Source organism: Solea senegalensis, linkage group LG1 (genome assembly GCF_019176455.1).
Source record: "Solea senegalensis isolate Sse05_10M linkage group LG1, IFAPA_SoseM_1, whole genome shotgun sequence".
Classification (NCBI taxonomy): Eukaryota; Metazoa; Chordata; class Actinopteri; order Pleuronectiformes; family Soleidae; genus Solea; species Solea senegalensis.
In genome coordinates, this window is record NC_058021.1 from 1877347 (window position 1) to 1896651 (window position 19305).

General features: G+C 39.7%; 3 protein-coding genes across 3 annotated transcripts; 1 reads left to right on the plus strand and 2 right to left on the minus strand.

Annotated features, from left to right (window-relative positions):
* Window positions 1-48: 48 nt before the first annotated feature.
* Window positions 49-2434, minus strand: gtf3ab (general transcription factor IIIA, b). The gene is made up of 9 exons (XM_044034917.1): window positions 2206-2434; window positions 2025-2119; window positions 1832-1928; window positions 1660-1748; window positions 1500-1573; window positions 1335-1415; window positions 965-1197; window positions 359-412; window positions 49-282 (listed from the first exon to the last, which is right to left on the minus strand). Exons 1-9 carry the CDS (start codon window positions 2317-2319, stop codon window positions 148-150), a joined length of 972 nt encoding a protein of 323 aa, XP_043890852.1. The 5' UTR covers window positions 2320-2434; the 3' UTR covers window positions 49-147.
* Window positions 2435-9376: 6942 nt separating this feature from the next.
* rpl21 (ribosomal protein L21) lies at window positions 9377-12504 on the minus strand. The gene is made up of 6 exons (XM_044034441.1): window positions 12443-12504; window positions 11659-11737; window positions 11463-11524; window positions 11034-11146; window positions 9612-9762; window positions 9377-9501 (listed from the first exon to the last, which is right to left on the minus strand). Exons 2-6 carry the CDS (start codon window positions 11723-11725, stop codon window positions 9412-9414), a joined length of 483 nt encoding a protein of 160 aa, XP_043890376.1. The 5' UTR covers window positions 11726-11737; window positions 12443-12504; the 3' UTR covers window positions 9377-9411.
* A 432-nt stretch (window positions 12505-12936) lies between these two features.
* Window positions 12937-19082, plus strand: usp12a (ubiquitin specific peptidase 12a). Its single transcript, XM_044034428.1, has 9 exons — window positions 12937-13062; window positions 15472-15552; window positions 15647-15860; window positions 16201-16436; window positions 16536-16612; window positions 16956-17039; window positions 17514-17711; window positions 18324-18402; window positions 18480-19082. The coding sequence occupies exons 1-9, from the start codon at window positions 13015-13017 to the stop codon at window positions 18579-18581; spliced, it is 1119 nt and encodes a 372-aa protein (XP_043890363.1). The 5' UTR covers window positions 12937-13014; the 3' UTR covers window positions 18582-19082.
* The last annotated feature ends 223 nt before the right edge of the window (window positions 19083-19305 follow it).

Here is a 19305-nt window from a genome sequence, read left to right on the forward strand (position 1 = left end):
AGTGACCATGACAAGCAGACAAACACGTCACACCAGAGTGTGGTAATATAGTGCTGTATTAATGAGGCTTTATTTTAGATTCGCTTTAAACAAAAAAACTTTCATTTTTAAATGATAACACAACCAGACCTTTTGTATAATGTAGCCTCAAGATCTCTTATCCACTAACGTTGTATTTCGCAGCTTTGCAGCAAGCTTGTTGGCGTCTGTCACATTGGCTGCAGCTGCCAGTCTGACCTGCTGTGCAGTCTGAGCGGGCTGGTTCTTTTTAGGAGGCTGTTTCTGAAACAGAGAAAACATCTCAAAAAGATGATGCAGGAGGGGGAAAAGTCAAATTCTTAACAAAAAACAAGGTTACCTTCAGCTTTTTCTTTGCGGGGTCATGCACCGCTCCATGTCGCCACAGGCTTTCCTGACGAATGAGACCAGTATCAGTAATCAATCAGTAATTTAAATCACAACATCCAAACACATGTGCATCATCATCATAGTTTCTAAATTTCACGTTCATGCCATTGAGAGAATGTGTAAATGAAGGTTATTGTGTAGACATTTTAATGGAACAAATTCATGGCAACAATTTCCTTAGCTCTGGATAATTAAACTGCAATGTTTAGCTGAAAAAGAACCCAATTTTAATCTCTTAAAACACTAGAGCTGAAACAATTAATCATGATCAAAACAAGATTAAATATTACATTTTCTAGTATCTTTGCTCCACATAACAAAGAAATCATTCAAAACTGAATTGTTGGTTTGAGAGCATCATTTCCAGGTTTGACAAACACTGATTTTTTTATCTTATGCCAAACGATTAAATCGACAATAATCCACAGATTAATCGATTATGAAAATAATCGATAGTTGGAGGTCAAGTGAACACTTTTGACATGTAAAAGTTAATATCAGTGTGGTTATACAAGTTTAATTTGAGTGAAAAAGTCAAAAGACAGGTAGGTTTTACCTTCATGGCAAAACTCTTCCCACAGCCAGCGACGGCACAGCTGAAAGGCCTCTTCCCATCATGGTCACCGAGGACGTGACTTTCCAAGTGAAAGCGACGGGTGAATTTTTTGTCACAGCCATCTCTGGGGCACAACAGCATCCTCTTCTCCCCAGAGTGAACATGCAGCTCGTGCTGGCGCAAGAACCAGGTGTTGTTAAACTGCTTTTTGCACTCTGCACACGGCACCTTGCCTGGAAAAAAAAAAAACACCAAAAAAAACACAGACGTCATTGTGAAGTATATTTTACCACCAGTGACTCAGCACAGCAGCTCACGACTGAGCGAGATATGTAATGCAACAGTTTCCCCCAAAGCATCTCATTCATACCCGTGTGTTCTTTTCTGTGCTTCAAATATTCTGTCCACGTCTTTCCCTGGAAAGGACACGTCTCCTCTTTACAAGGGTAACCTGCAACAGAGAAAGACAGAGGCTTTCTATCATAACACTGATTTAAAAACAAAACAAAAAACAGCTTTGTGCTCATCAACCAACCTTGATGTATTTTCTCATGCTGCTTCAGTTTCCCATGAGTGACAAATTCTTTGGAGCATCCATCGAAAACACAGCTACATCAAAAACAAACTAGAGTTAAGATTGCACAAGGACAGGATTAGTGTAATATTCTTGCACCAGATGTTTAATAACTACTTACTGAAAAGGCAGAAGCTGACCGTGCTCAACCTTGTGGCTTTTAAGCTGGTTCCTCTTGCTGAAATCCTTCCCACAGCCCTTATAGTCACACTAACGAGAGCAAAAGTCACCCAGGGAGACCAGAAACTCATACCAAAAAGGATTAAAACATTTTTTTTAAAAATAGTTTGTACTTGGTATCGCTTCTCCTGGTGTTGATGAACGCGAGCCATGTGGTTCTTCATGCTGGCGTTTGTGACAAAGGCCTCGGAGCAGCCATCAGCCAAACACCTGGAGGCCACAAGCAGATAATGGGTCATATCATAATGGGTCTGGTTAAAGAAAAAAACAACAACACAACAGTAACTTGTTCAAATCAGGACTTACTTGTGTGGTTTCTCTCCACTGTGACTGAGCTCATGTCTGGTGAGTTGATAGCGAGTGCAGAAGCTTTTGTCACAGCTCTCGCATGAGAATGGTTTCTGGTGTTTCAGGGGAAACATGACAATGGAGTGGGTAAGGGACACTTTCATTGTTAACACGTCGACTTGCTCACATTTATTCTTACCAATCCTGTGTGTTTGCACAGATGAGCCTCAAGCTTCCATGACTTACTGAATTTAGCACTACAATCGAAGAACGAGCAAACATAACTTCTCTGACTTTGCAACCTCTCCCCCATCTTTAATTAGAGGTCAGAGGAGTAGGACATTCACTGACCCACAGTCAGCACCTCACCTGTTCTGAATTTATCTTAACGGGACGTACCAACTGAGGGATGAAATGGAGGGGGGGTTATACTACCTCACTGAACCTGAAAAAATACACTCAACAGCCACTTTTCTTTTTTTTTGATGTTCCTAATAAATAAAATCCAGTGTGGTCCTCTGTCTTCGGTCTGCTTCAGCCCACCCGCTGCAAGGTCTGACATGTTCTTTATTTGAGTTACTGTTGCCCTCCTGTCATCTTGAACCAGTCTGCTCGTTCTCCTTAGACCTTGGGCAGTAACAAGGCATTTTTCATGCAGTGAACCACAGAGGTGATTGCACTTGAAAATCCAAGTAAATCAACCATTTCTTTAAAATAACTTCAATCACCTTTCATTATCCTTCTGGTGTTGGTTTTAAACTTCAACCGTCCATCAGTCCGTCCCTGTTCACGTTCTACATGCCTGGATGCACTACGTTGCAGCTGTCTGACTGGCTTGGATTGGATAATTGTGTTCATAACGTGGTTGAACAGGTGTACCTAATAATGTGGACGTTCTTATTAATGATCAGTAAAAGCAATTTGGAAGTTTGCTTGAGTGATTCAGTAATCGCTCATGGGAGTGATTTGAGTGACAGTGACCCCACTGACACCCAAACATTATAAACATGCGTGACTCATTCGCTTATGTTTATTGAGTCAGGCTTTAAAAGTGTCACCCAGGCTCCTTACAGTGTGTGTGTGTGTGTGTGTGTGTGTGAGTGTGTCCATATCTAATGATCTGCTCTGTCTGTCGTCCACGAGCAAGGAGAGAGGCGACTGTCTGTCTGTCTGTCTCCGTTAATCACACACACACGCACAGCACTATTCACTGCTCTAATCTTAACCTTATCAACCTTACAATATTGCTCACTGATAGTTTTGATTTATTGTCAGAAAACAATAACTGAGGTCCTTTAACCCACAAACCTGAAGTGTACATGAACTGAATTCAAATCCTACACCAATATTAAAATATGCTACAGCCGTATTTGGCCCATTAGCTCACGGTTCATATTAGCTATTAGCTTAGCAATGGTGGCATCCCATTAGAGACGTTATGATTCTCTATTTGTGCTACTGTTGGGATATTAATGCATCACAGTCTAAGAAAAGCTACTTGCAAAATGCTGTGAGCTAATTAAAGCGCTAAAGAGAAGAAAAGTGTCAGAATTCTGACTTTCAAAAAGTTTAAAAACTCAGAGTTCCGACTTTTTTCCACAGAATTCAAACTTTAATCTCAGAATTCTGGCTTTTTCACTTTTTTTAAAGATTAAGAGATTAATCTCTGTATTCTGAGAAAAAAGTCAAAATTCTGGGATTAATGTCAGAATATGGACCTTTTTTCTGCAGATTTCTTACTTTTTTCTCAGAAGTCAAGGTGTTTTATTTTTTTAAAATTTGTTTCCAAATGTATTTATTTTTTTGTGGCCCTAATCCTCTATCATAGTTAAGTATCTTAAGTTAAGTAACTTCTGAAGTTTGATTTTTTTTTTAATTTAGTTTAATCACATGTAATCCTCTTCCGTACTGAACTAACATTTTATCAGTGATTAGTATAACTATCAGTTCTTTCTTTTTTTGATGTATTATGGTAGTTGGCGGTCATAATGTAGCATCACTGCCTCCGTCTTACCTTTAGCTCGTGCAGTGATACACAGGTTCAAATAGCAATACAATAGAGATCAGAACAATAATTTACAATGTCTTGGCACGATATAATAATGAATGTGAAGTCACATTTATTTATACTTTAAAGATAAAATACATGATAAGTGAACAGGACTCGACCACAAACACATTTTTTCATTTCAGTGTGCTATGTTTTCTCAAATTCAAATCTTAACCCTTTAATTAAGCCTCAAAATGTCCATCTGGACTTTTTTGTGTGTTATTTTAGGGCCAGAATATTATCCTGTGACAAAGTGCCTTTGCCCATTTTTCCACAACACTTTGAACTTTTGATACGTGGCGGTTATTTACAATTTACTGCATGTTAAAGGAGTGTATTAATAGTTTCAAGACTTTTTTTTTTTTTTTTTGACATTTTAACTGAGCAGTTATAAAACATATTTCCAATCAAAAAATTCATCCCATAATACAAGCATCAACATGCTCTGTTGATCTTAAACGCATCACCAAACCTCTACGGTGGATTTATCACCCCATAGCACCTTCTTCAAGGCATTTTTGGATACAATTTACTGCTGTGTGCGGAGAGGGGGGGCACAAAGGCACTAATTTGCCGCCTTACCATAATAGCCACAATTTTCCAGCTGATTTGCCAGGCTTCCTGACTTCTCCGCTTTCAGAAACCATTGCAATTTTTCCAATAGCACAAACTATCACATAATTACGTAAGGTGCTTGCACAAACTGCGATACGTTCGGTGTTAAAGGGTTCATTTGAAAACGGATTTAAGTTTTTTTTAAAGAATGACAAAAATGTGACGATTTCAAGGAAAAAACGTCAGAGGCACAAACAAATCCAGACACACTATCTGCTTCTCCAAACATGGGAGATGACCCTCTGTGCCCATGCCGTGCTCTTACACGAAACCTTTGGCTGACTTTTGTGAATGAGGCCTATTGAGAGCCTGTTGGGCGTTAACTCAGTGCCCTCCCATGCTACAGGTGAACAGGTCTCTACACTGTTATCAGCCTCCTCCTCCTCTTCTCATCCGGTCCCCCCCACCTCCTCCTCCTCCTCCTCCTCTGCTGTCAGACCCCGGGATCAATACAGCTGGCCCAATATCCACATATATATGACCATGCCTCCCCCATCTCTGATAACCACGCACTCTATCAGGCCGGCTATCGCACGCACGCACACACGCACACACATAGATACAGCATGCACTCTGTTTGGCCTGAGGTGGGATTTCCTTGTGCCTTTGTCAAAGCCTCGGGGCCGATCCCAAACACACAGATCATGAGAACACACACAGTCACACCCTTGCACCACAGGCACAAATATTATTGGCATGATCATTGAAGGTCTTTTTTTCTTTAAGAACTATGAAGGATAGTGAGGGAGATAAAGAGAACAGAGTTTAAATGGATGTGAACTTCGTATTAGATTAAATTCCATTTTATTCTCCTTTACAACACATTATATTTTACCAGGACATTTTTGTTGTATTTACTCCGTTATATTTGGACACGCTTACATGTTTACTTGATGGATTAAGATCTATTTATGAAATAGTGAATATAACAGGTTACTCCGCCCAACATTAAAGAAGCTCCACCTTAACACTGAAATACTGCTGATGAGGATTTTGGGTACTTTTTCATGCTGCTGATTTAACTTTGTGATATTTCTATTGTTGCATTGTGATTATAATTCTGCCATAACCATTTTAAGCTTAACACAGTTTTTTTCCTCATTACTATATTAAAGGTTATTTACAGAGGTGTTATTTTTCACCAACTGTAGAAAGGCACCTGAGCATTTTTTTTTTTTGTCAAATTGAATTTGTAAAATTTGGAAATATTACAGAGTTTTATTGGCTTATTTTTATGAAGAAAAAATAGAAGAAAATTCGTCTATTTTGTGACTTGAAGTATGGATATAGAATTAATCATAACTTTGTCTCATTTTCTGAAGATCTGAAGATGTGATCTATAAACACACACCATCAGGACCACATAAATAGTTGAGTATTATTCCCACAGACCTGTGCCACGTGAGCACTAAGGGTTAAGTTGCAGAACACTGAAACATCCAAACAAAAGGCACATGACAATGATTATGACTACAGCAAAGTTTTGACACTGAGTTGAATCCTTTTTAGTTTTTTCTAAACAACTTTTTTCAAGATTGGTGTCCTGATTAATCCATTGAAGAAACTACTATCTCTATTACTATTTCTTCTTACTATAAAGCAAGTTAGAAAGGTTATTTTCAGAATACAAATTCACCTCTGTGGTAAATCTCAGTAACATGTATTTGACTACAGATGATAACAAAATGTAAGTGTAAGTCCTGTGAAGTCGTATCATGCAACATTTCCACAGTGGTTGGTGTGAGTCCTGACTCTGTCCATATCCAATCCTCTACTCTGTATGTGTGTGTGTGTGGTTAATATGTAACACCCTGAGTCGATACAGCTGCTCCAAGCTGCTGGCTGAGCTGACAGACTCAATCTGTGTCTGTCAAACATGTGTGATTAAGGAGTTCATAGTTCTCCACAGCTTTTATCCGGCAGCCTCGTCTCTCCCTCCCTCCCTCTTCACTTGCTTTCTGTCTCTCCTCCTTTTGTTTATTTTTGTTCCTTCAATCAGTAACTTCCATGAGTCAGTGCCACACACACATGACACTGGTGTATCTGTGAGAACACACACACACACACAAAGGACCTACTGTAGATGCATAGGCAGTATGAAAATGAATATCCTGTATATATGTCTTAAGGCTTAAGCTGTAAAAAAAAAAAAATAAAGTTGTAAAATGTATATTAAGTCAGTGTAACATATGACTTGGTCATCAAAACCTGTGGGAACTGTTTCAAAATGTAAAGAAAAAAATCGTCCTTATCTAAATACTCCAAAAATCCAGACCTCACGGATCAATACCAAGGGCTTTGGCTGCCATTGCACTCATTGATTGATTGCATTTTATTTTTTCCTGGTTTTGTCTCTTCAGCTTGTTGGACACTTATTACTCTGGCCTGATAAGACCCGTGTCTGAATCCCCTGACCTCAGGCCTAAAAGGTTAAAGAGACGGAAATACGACCTCTGGAGATTGAGAGATGTCGAAACCGTCAATCTTTTCTTTAAAAATAACTTTAAAGTATCAAAGATGAGCCTATTAAATGAAATGTAATCCCTGACGGCCTCTTCTCTCCTCGTCTGTCTCTCTCACACACACACATACATACTTCATCCTGTCAGGTGCTCGCCCTATCTCTGTAAACTGGTGCTAATTCGTGTAAATATTGGGTAAAGTACTGAGGTGGGATGAGATAACCTATTTGTCACATAACCAGCCAGCCATTCAGCCTCCACTGATTAAACAGCACACACCAATTGCTACACACACACACACACAGTGACTAAGACAACCTGTTCTCACACACATATAAAGCTTGGTCGTACATATTTATATATGTAAACCATTAAGTTGCCACTTTGTTTATAGTATATCTACATATATAGATATCTGCTGTCGAGCTAAGTTTACTACATATATATTTATTATTCGTTACAGTCCTCATCCTCATGAACATACAATTTCATTTCATTCTTTTTCTATTTTTATTCTATGGATTTTTCACAAAACATGAAATGTTACTTTATTATTGTAAAAAAGAAATTCCTCCCCCATTTTATTTGCTTTTACTTGATTACTTATTTACTTCTTTTTTTTTAAATTCATGATATGGCTATTATAGCTGCAGTTACTAGATATATTATACAAGGAGTTCATTAATTTTTTTTCTCGACTTAGAATGAAGATTAAACTTAAATTCATTATGATGCTGCTGATTGTTTAATTCACTTTCTGTTATTTTCTTCCAGCTCTTTTACTCCTAAAACTTGACAGAAACACAGTAAAGAGCAATGGGGGGCTTTTATTTTCTTTGGAGGAAGTGACTTTGACGTCAACTTTTTGTCAATTTTATTACTTTTTTTACAATTCCATGTTCCTGTATTGTAGAAATGAGACGTGTATCTCAGATCAACTCTCTAATGACTGGATAACATATTTATCTCTGGAATTTAGTAATAAAAACAAAGAAAGCCAATTGTTTGTTGGGGGCAATGTCTTGCTACATTTCTTTTAAATAATAAAATAAAGATGTTGTCTTGTACATTGTACACTATGTGGAAAAAAAGGGTAAAGTCACTTATTACAAATTCTGACAATTCTATTGAGTAAAATTCTACCCTTCAACAGCATTATTTTATGCACTGAGAACATAAGGTTTTAAGCTCAGCATATAGTGTGGTGCACAGCGCCACCTGCTGCACAAAACATGCAAGTAACTGTAGCATCCACAAATAAAGTTGCATTTCTATTTATTTTTTACGTTAACTATTGACAAACCACGTGACTATTCACTGATAGTTTGACACATGGTGTTAATCAAAAATAATAATGGCTGAGTTCCATTTAGCTCAGTGTCAGGATGCATGCTACTACACTTCCCATCATTGTTACCAGTAAAATCTTCTTTTCTTGCTAAAACATTTCAAAATGTGTCAGGATAAAGGACCAAATATTGTCCCCCAAGTGACACTTGGCAGATATGAGGTTTGAAGTTTAGTAATTTAAAAAGTAGACACCTTGCTGTGACTGACTCCTGCTTCTGTTATTAGTTACGTCTGAATGATCATGATGTGTACAGACCATAAACTGCACATAAAAGCAAATGCAATGTCTGTGCAGCAGTGTGATGTTTCAACAAAACACTCACAACAGAATCACTAAATTTCACTTGCACTTTGTGTATGATGAATGTGCTCTTGAATTACTGCTGCACAAGCTCATTATTCCAGTTAAAACTTACATGCACAGGTGTAATAATTAATATAAAGGGCAGCTGTATGTGGGCCAGTTTGAAGAACCATGAAACTCAGCCATTCCAATACAAGGTTTTTGTTTTTACCCAGGTTTATTCTTGCTTACTCATTTCTCTAGTCAATTTAAAAATGGCTCTTACTTTAGAAGACATAAAAGTATCACTTCTCCCACTGGTGTTAAGAGCCTTAGGATTCCTGCAAGTCAGTGGACCCTTGACCCACGGGGTAAATTACTGACCGTACAATGGAGAAAACCCTTGACTCCTCCAGGTGAAGGTGTACAGATGCAAATGCTTGTGCAACTTGAATGCCAGTCACTCTCAGATCGCCGGTGAAATTAAGCAATGCTTTTTTAATTTCATTTTGAAATCATAGGAGGCGAATCATCACTGAGTGCTGACACATGGCACAAAAACATACAACATTCACATGCACACATGAACAGACGACAACGCCACAAGCAGTTGAGTGTACAAATATTTTTATTCCTGTGAGCACTTTATGCCATGAACTCATAGGGGATGGGCTCCAGCAGCTGTGGCTGGTTTTTCTTGGTGCTGACAAAGTGAGCGTCACGGGGAGGAGCAGGCTGCAGAGACGACGGGGAGGGAAAGTTTTGGGTGATCAAATGAGAACAGTGTAAAAAGAAAAATGAAGATCACTTCAGGTAATAACGAGAGCTCTTCAGAGGATTCATACCTGACGCTTCAGTTCCACCCAGGTGCCGTTCTTCTTGGCCTCCAGCTTCTTGCTCTCATTCTCCTTGACACGCTGCAGGAAGCTGTCCCTGCTCTTTGAGTGCTTCACATGCTCAATGCGCACATTGATCCTCTTGGCCAGGATCTTGCCCCTGTGAAAGTCCAAAAGACTCATGTTCATATCCAACGCAGACAACCACACACCAGGTTTATAACAAGCAGGCCACTTTTGCACAGAATTTGAATCAGTACACAGTACTCCTACGCTGTCCCCTCAATACAACCCAAGGTCAAACAACAGTTAGACTCGAGCGCTTAAGGATGAAATGCTTTTCCCCACATGAATGACCACCAAGGACATGAAGAATCCCAGTGGCAAAGTGAAGGTGGGGGTTCAAATTTGTCTAAGACAGCATATACAAAGCATTTTCTTTTTCAAATCTCCCTGAAGTCTTTTTGACAACAATCCAAACCCTTATTTCTCAGGCTATTATAATAATATACAATCCATAAATCATTTGAAAAATGCAATGTGTAGCTTTTTGTACCACTGGGACAATCAAAACTTCCTGGGTTAACATGTTTTACTATAGGAAAGATTGTGGGATACAAGATTCCTAACGATGTTGTGATTCTATATTTTTGGGTCTTGAAAGATGGTATGATTGTCAAGAAAGACGTAAAATCTTACTAATGGCCGGCAAAAAAACAATTACAAAGAGCCTGTATAAAACGGAGTCTTCAAGTCTCAATCAGTGGATCGACAGGTTTAGAAATGTATTCAATTGAAAAGATGACTTTCTGAGGTCTTGAGGAGCAAACTTTGACAGAAAATGGGAGAAATTGACTTATCAAAGGAAAAGAGGACACTACCAACTAAATAAATTAAAGCCACTGGACAAGAAGTATCCCAATATTACTAACAGAGGAACCTCCATGTTTGTACTTGCCTCACAATTCAAAAGGTCATTTAAATTTATTTGAATGCCACTATGGCTCTTGTGTTCCAAAATCTTCCTCCAAACATATTTCACCCTCAGACTCACAGGTTGTCAACATTGTCTGAAGAGCATCCTTAATATTTTTTTAAAAAAAAGGTACTATGACTTTTTAACACAAATACTGAATATGTTTGTGAGAACTACAGCGAATCATGATGTACTGAGTCAGCAAATCATACAAAAATGATCGTCATATACAAATCTACAGAGATGAGTGCATATAGATAGATAGATGATTCCTGGGTCTTGGATCCCTAATGCAGCACCTGTCAATCTCATGGCAATAGCACACCATGTCAGTAGCCATTGAATAAACAAGTTGGTAAATGGTATAATCTGTTAATCAGTGGATGGTTATAATTTGAGTTGAGTTTACATACAAAATTAACACGTCACAAAATTACAGGTAACCTTCAACTTACTTGACTTGCTTGTTGACAATGATGCCGACAGCATGTTGGGTTACATTGTAGACTCGTCCCGTCTTCCCATGGTAGCACTTGTGCGGCATACCTCTCTGAATGGTACCTGTGCCCTGGAAATAACAATGCATTAGAAAGAGTTCCCTATTCCCCCCAAAATTAGTCACAAGGGAAGTGAACCGAACGTATATCATGTTCATACAATGTGTTAAATCTAACAACACTGAGCAACTCCACTTGAAAAAAAACTCAGTTGCCACACATTTCCTTTAATGAAACGTGGAGTGACTATTGAGGTAAATTTAACTTTTTTGATTTATACTAAGCCAGATTTATATCACAAACATCACTTTTCCTTGGTTTTTGAACAGACAGACCTAAATTACTACACATTGACAGAAGTATATTAATCTGTACGCTGTGTCTTACCTTGATATCAATAATGTCACCCTTCTTGTAGATGCGCATGTATGTGGACAGAGGGATTGGGCCTGTGAGGAAAGTACAATACATTTGTTATTAACGTACAACTGCCTGACACCACATACACAAATACACCATCGATACAAGATAAATTCAATGTCTGCCCTCAATTGTTCAAGACACACTTCAAATTTATACTCACCATGTTTGCGGAATTGCCTGGCAAACATGTACCTGGTCCCCCTCCTCTTGCCTCTGGTGTTCGTCATGATGCCTGATTGCTGAAAATATTTAAGAAAATTGTCAGTCACCTTTCAGTGCAAGTAAGAGAAATACGCTTTAATTATTTAATTTAACTGCACCTAGGTGATAGGAATTGGGAAACACGAGTTCAATATCAATATCGAACTGCTTACTGCACAAATTAAATGTGCTGCGTTAGGGAACAGTAAGGAATGACAGCAGATCGGCAGAATGTGATCATGTTGACCGACCCTTCATTCGCCAGCCAATAATCACGAATAATTGAATAACGTATATGACTATTAGACTGCTAAAAGAAACACATGGACGAGTAAGCACAGGTGATTGTACCGATTATGGATTGACGCATTATTAGCAGCTAGCTAGCTAATTCCAAATAAACTATAGGCTTCGCAACCTAAACAACTAACTGATTCACTAGTTTGCAATAACACGATTTGCTACAAAAGCTAGATACAACGATTTTCAGCACAGGAAATTCGGTGTCAAAGAAAAATCATCTTTCTACGAGGGGTTTCTCAGCCTGCGGAGCCCACATGGAGAGCCACGCCGCTGCTACTGCGCACTCTACACGAACACTTTCGCTTGTTTAGGCAATTTTCAAATCAACTTAACCACATATACACGTAAACACGTGTCTGGTGTGTGTGTGTAAAAACTATCGTGAAGGAATCATGTGTTAAATGGCTAAAAATGTTGATTTAGTACAGAGAGGATCTTACCCCCGGTCACTACAAGATGGCGGGTACGGCGGAAAGAGCGATCACAGGACCCCAAACTCCGCCTAGTGAAATACAATACAGGCAGTTGGCGATAATGCCTGAACCAAATGAGGGATGCGGTCCGTTATTTTTAATTAATCTTAAGTGTCTATCTATCACCTAACCTTTTGTTTATTTGTTTGGAAAAAAACATTGAGACTCTTTTCGCTGTATTTCAACACTAGTTAGGTTAGACAACTTTGTCTCACTATTCAGTCATGGACTGTTGTAATTTACTTTTCTATATTCTCAAATACTGGTCCTTGTCTCTGTCCTCTGTCTCTTATCTGTCCCCCATCTTTTCTTGTGCCCCCTTTACCTTTGTACATCTTATTTTTTATTTCTTTTTTGCAGTAATACTAACATTTTGATCCACACTCCATACCAGATGGTGGCGGTTATGCACCAAAGCGTCCTTTGCCAACCGCCATTAAACACGAGAGAAGAAGAAGCATTGGCAGCATCAGACTCGCCTGCTGCCCTCACGAGGACAGTCAGCGCACGGCGGTGTGGTGGAAGATGGCGCTAGCCGAATGGAAATCCTAATGACTGTCTCAAAATTTGCCTCTTTTTGTACCATGGTGAGTGCACAGCGATCTCATAACGTCATCAGTCTTAATGTAGGGTGATACGACAGCCGCGTCTGCGCGGTGATCGGTGTTACGAACCGCACAATCGCTAATTAAAGCGGCTCATTTGCGTGTCCGTGCTAGCCAAGCAGTTTTCCGTCAATGGAAAAGCAAAGCAACAGCGACAGCAGCAACCACCCACTGTCTTCTCCGCTCTGCTCTTTCCGCTAACGGCGGCGGACTGACACTCCTCTGTTGCATGTTTTTAACTCATTACTCGCCGACGCATTCGGTTGTTATTTATCGCAGTTTCTATGAGGCTCAATGACAAGAGTTGGGATTCACGGCTAACTAGCTAACTCGGAGGTAACCGTAGCTAAATTTGCGTTTAAGATCGACAACAACTGGAACACAGCTGGATGATGGATGGCGGCGGGAGATTAAAATACAAGAATCTGTAGGAAAAGCGTAAAAAAAAAATCAAGTTAGCGTCGCCCCGCAGTTTCACAAAAACACGATATATGAATATCACGGGCAATGACGACATTGTTTAACATTAGCTACGCAGCTGTGGACACGTTTTAACTCTAGTAAGTCCACTCTGCCCACTTAGTGGCCGTTTGTCTGCGCATCCCCACGAAGCTTATTAACACTTTACAGAATCGTAATCCGAGGGACAGACATCCACATCTGTGCGGGTCACTATGGTTTATTTTGAACAGATGTGTTGTTTTGTGAGATTCAGGAAGAGAGGCCCGGATATAGAAAATCGACCAGGAACATCAGAATATTTTAATATATGTAAATGTAAACAAACCTATTAAGTACACCATCTCCTACTGTTAATTAAATATCCATCCAGCCAATCAAAATGGCTGCAAGGATTTTTATACACTATGTAGAACTATGGGGTACTATGAGAGAATGGTCCAAAAAAAGAGAAAATGTCCAGTGAGTGGCAGTTCTCTGGGTGAAAAGGCCTTGTTGACACCAGAGCACAATGGACAGACCAGTTTGAAACTGACAAGACTAGCGCAGGGGTGTCAGATTTGATAATGTGAGTATTTCCGGGCACCAATGGCCCCTCAGACCTTTAATTTAACAGTTAACTGTACATACAACTGCTCTATTTTATAATAATTCAATTTTCATCGTAAAATTAGCATTTTTGTAAGGGCAAGGAACCAAATCTAAACCACGCAGAAGTGAAAAAATGGAGTCAAATAACATAATAGACAGAATCTGTCTATCACAGGTGGGTTTTCAACCCTGGAATTTGGTTTCATCATGCAAGTCCTTAACAGCTAAGCTAATGGGGTGAAAACTGGAGCTGCGGGCTGTACAAAATCTGACCCAGGGCCGTGATTGGCCCACTGGCCGGACTTTGGACATGACTGGACTAGATTGAAAAGCAGTAGTAACTCATCACTCATCACAACCTGGGTAAGCAGGAGAGCTTGGTCTGTTCCCGGTTGCCTGTTCATTGTTCTTATCAGCCGCAATTTTCTGCTGAGACATTTTTAATGGTAGGGTTAGAATTTAGTGTTCACAACATGACGACATGAGTCCATCACACCTTACATTACATTACATGTCATGTCAGGAATCGAACTTGCGACCATGATGTCTTTGGTACACAAGGTAGGGTCTTAACCACTGAGCCACTCCACTGAGTAATGATAGTGTAATGGTGTGAGTGATATTTCCTTGGGACACTTTTCCCCTTTGGTACTAATTGAGCATTGTTTTAAGTGTTGTTGATGACTTTGTCCATTCCAATATGACCACAGATGTCTACATACAGGCCAGAGGCAGGCTACGTCTATGGTCTTTGTCTAGGAAAATGCATCCTGAAGCTTAAATCATCTCTAAATGGATTTTTAAACAGGATAATAAGTTCACTATGCTCACATGACCCCCACAGCCACCGGATTTCAATCCAATAGAGATGTGGCGGAAAGGGAGACTTGCACTGTTGGATATGTGTCACGCTGTCAAAGACCAACGTCTTAGAATTAAAGCTTTTCTGGGGTCAGAGGATGTCGCGCTCGTCAGAATCACCGATGTGATCTGTCAAAATGTGGCAATTATCTGTCCTCTGAGCTGGGTTTTACATTTAAAAGCTTTATTGGGTTTAGAATCGGTACTGTTCAACTTCACTGCCAGTAAAAGATTATGCATGTTTGCTTTTAGCTCTTAGCTATAATGGCATTAAAGGGCAGCTGAGCTGGTATGGAAAAAATGCCTCATCTTGGACGTTTTAAGCACCCATTAGTTTATTATTATTGTTGTTTTTTACCATGAAAATCCTAAAATGCTGCCCTCTCTGGCAAGCGCTTACATATGGAGACATTTTTGTCATTGTTCTGTTTAAAATAAGAGGTGAACATCGTTTTCTTCTTCTTTTCTCTGTATATTCAGGGCGCCAATGCCTCTGCTCTAGAGAAAGAGATTGGATCTGAGCAGTTTCCGGTCAATGAGCACTACTTCGGCCTGGTCAATGTAAGTGAATGACGCCTTTTGTAAGGATTCTGTGCCTTGTTTTTTCACATTGCTCACATTGATTCTCACTGTGTACTGCATGTATGATTTATAGTTTGGGAACACCTGCTACTGCAACTCGGTGCTGCAGGCTCTGTACTTCTGCCGCCCATTTCGGGAAAAGATTCTGGCGTACCGCAGTCAGCCACGACGGAAGGAGAACCTGCTCACCTGTCTGGCCGACCTTTTCCACAGTATTGCCAACCAAAAGAGGAAAGTGGGCGTCATTCCACCCAAGAAGTTCATCACTCGACTACGCAAGGAGAACGGTGAGCTGATAAGCTAGATACGTTTTGTTTGTGATTCTCATTGGTTTTGCTTTTCTCCTCTAAATATTTTGTTTTGTTGGGTAATAAACCCTGATTTATTGAGTTGTGTTTTTTTATGTTTGCGTCACTCACCCTGAAGTTGTTCCACTATGTTTTGAGAAATAAATCCGTGTTTGTGCCTAAATCTGCTGAGGCAAGGGTTACGCTTTGGAATGGGGAAAAGAGGGACTACTTTTGGCTATCACAAACCTTCTGAGATCATGAATTACCTGCTGAACATGTAGAACAGGTGAATTACAACTCAGTCATTTTCTATACATGTGTTTTCCCCCCCGTCTAGAGTTGTTTGACAACTACATGCAACAGGATGCCCACGAATTCCTGAACTACCTTCTGAACACCATTGCTGATCTGCTACAAGAGGAGAGGAAGCAGGAGAAGACCAACGGCCGTCTCGCCAATGGCACGCTCGACTCCCAGAACAACAACAGCAATGCTACTCCTGCTCCCACCTGGGTCCACGAGATCTTCCAAGGCACTCTGACCAATGAAACCCGCTGCCTCACCTGCGAAACGGTAACAAAGTGGAGTGTTCAAATAGTGTTTTCTAGTAAATAACAGAAGTTATAAGTTTGCTTGTAGCTTATTTTGATGTGCTATTTTTCTCTTTTTCAGATAAGCAGCAAAGATGAGGACTTTCTGGACCTTTCTGTGGATGTAGAACAGAATACCTCCATCACACACTGCCTCAGGTAAAACCACCACGTAGGGCTGTTGTTGATTGATAGAAAGTTAATCGGCAGCTATTTCATGTGAGGACACCTCCAGTTAAATATGATGCAAACATTGACAGAATAGTCGCTTCAAGGGTAAATGTAACTTGTCATTTACATCACATTTTTGCATTTATTTCTGTATTTTAAGTTTAATACCAGACGCTTTTAACATCAGGCTTCTGCTTTCATCATAAGACGTCGAAATATCTGTTTTCGAAAATTGTGAAGAGCATGAAGTGAAATCTGTCCATCAAGGAGAATTTAAATGTTTCAGAATCATAACATTCTGACTTCAGACTTCCTCTTTATTTTACCATAGAGGTTTCAGTAACACGGAGACACTGTGCAGTGAGTACAAATACTACTGTGAAGAATGTAGAAGCAAGCAGGAGGCGCACAAGAGGTGAGTGACCACGTTGTTTCTCATATATATATATATATATAGATATCTATATAGATATAGATATATACTGTATATAGATCTATATATCTATATAGGTATATAGATGTATATAGATATATATATATATATATATAGATATAGATATATATATATATAGATATATATATATATATATATATATAGATAGATAGATAGATAGATAGATAGATATCTATATATATAGATAGATATAGATATATATATATAGATATAGATATAGATAGATAGATATAGATATAGATATATATATATATAGATATATAGATATATATATATATAGATATAGATAGATATATATATATATATATACATATGTATATATATACACATATATATATATATATATATATATATACATATGTATATATATACACATATGATTCAGCATTTTCCCTCCTTTGACTGACACATGCTCATGTTTGGTGACGATGGCAGGATGCGCGTAAAGAAGCTGCCAATGATCCTGGCTCTGCACCTCAAGCGCTTCAAGTACATGGAGCAGCTGCAGCGCTACACCAAGCTGTCCTATCGCGTTGTCTTCCCCCTGGAGCTCCGCCTCTTCAACACCTCCGGGGACGCCACCAACCCGGAGAGGCTCTACGATCTGGTTGCTGTGGTGGTGCATTGTGGGAGGTGTGTAGGTGAACACGTGCGCAGCCAGAGCACAACGCCTTCCTGTGCCTCTGACCCCAGAGTGAAATACAGACAAAACCCCTTGTCTGCTTCAGCCAACAAAAACAGACACATAAAAGAGCAACGTTCAAGTGGATATTTTAACATTTTCATGCCTCACACAGAAAATTGTATTTATCATAAGTAATAGTGAAATGGTTGCTCAAAACCATTTTAAAATAATGGCTTCTCCGCAAAAAACAACCTAGTTAGATTTTTTAGAGCGGTTGTTAAATGTTAACGTGAGCGGTCACATCTGCCGTGAAAGACACACTGACCACTAGAATTTATAGAAACATCAAAAAGGTGGAACTTGGACTTTTAATAACACAGGAGAACCAATATAGATGTAACATTACAGTGCCGTGGTGTTTTTAATCTTAAAAAAAATCACCTTATCTGTGTTGACACAACCTTTGTTCTGTTAACACTGAATTATTTTCTGTCACAAGTGCCAGTTGAATAAAATGTGAGCGTCTCATGACACAGCCACATGATCTGGATAAGGAATTCAATCAGGAAGGCTGTAAATGTTCCTTTGCAAAGCTAATCCATGGTTTTATTTCGCTGCAGTGGTCCAAACAGGGGTCACTACATCGCCATTGTGAAAAGTCACGACTTCTGGTTGCTGTTTGATGACGATATTGTCGAGGTGAGTGGGAGTTTTCGGTTGTTACGCCGTGTCGTTTTTGTTTTCTAACCCTCGCTGTTTGTCACTTGTCCTTGTAGAAAATCGACGCGCAGGCCATAGAGGAATTCTACGGTCTCACTTCTGAAATCTCCAAGAACTCTGAGTCGGGCTACATCCTCTTTTACCAGTCCAGAGACTAAAAGTGGATTGGCCACAGAAACCAGGAGAAATACACTGTTCCCCCTTCTCTCTCTCTCTCTCTCTCTCTGTGTGTGTGTGGGGGCCTGGGGGGGACCTTAAACGCACCATAGCGGCCCCATATGGTGTCACACTCGCTTGCACAGCTGTAATCCATACCTGTGCTTTTTAACGCACTCCTGCGCCGCAGCTCAGCCGTGGAAGTTCCGCCTATGTACCAGCTGTTCCTCCTGGCCTCTGTGGTCCTTCCTGTCCCCCGTCATGCCCCCCTGTCACTTTGGCTGGACGCTGCTGCCTCTGCTGCTGCAGGGACAATGAGACGATTGTGAATGAAAACTGTCAAGATTGTTTAAAAAAAAGAAAATAAGATAGAAAAAAGAAAAGAAAAAGACGTTGAATGAGGGTTGTACAGATGTTGGTTGGTATGAGTGGTGTATTAGTTTTTGCTTTGGGTGTGGGGTTGAATGGGTATTTAATAATTCATATGTAATATTGGCCTGGTGCCACCCACATACTCTTATTCTGCACTGGGATGTACGGAGAGTGGATCATGTCTTTGATCATGGATGGTAAGGAGGACATGTGGGGTGATGGAGGGAGGGTGAGTGTCCCACTTACGTGGCACACTGAGTTGTGTATTTCTACAGTGTACAGAATGGCATTTGTATAAATATTACAGGAAGATATTATCATTGGAAAACGTTAGACCTTGAGAAGATGTATTAA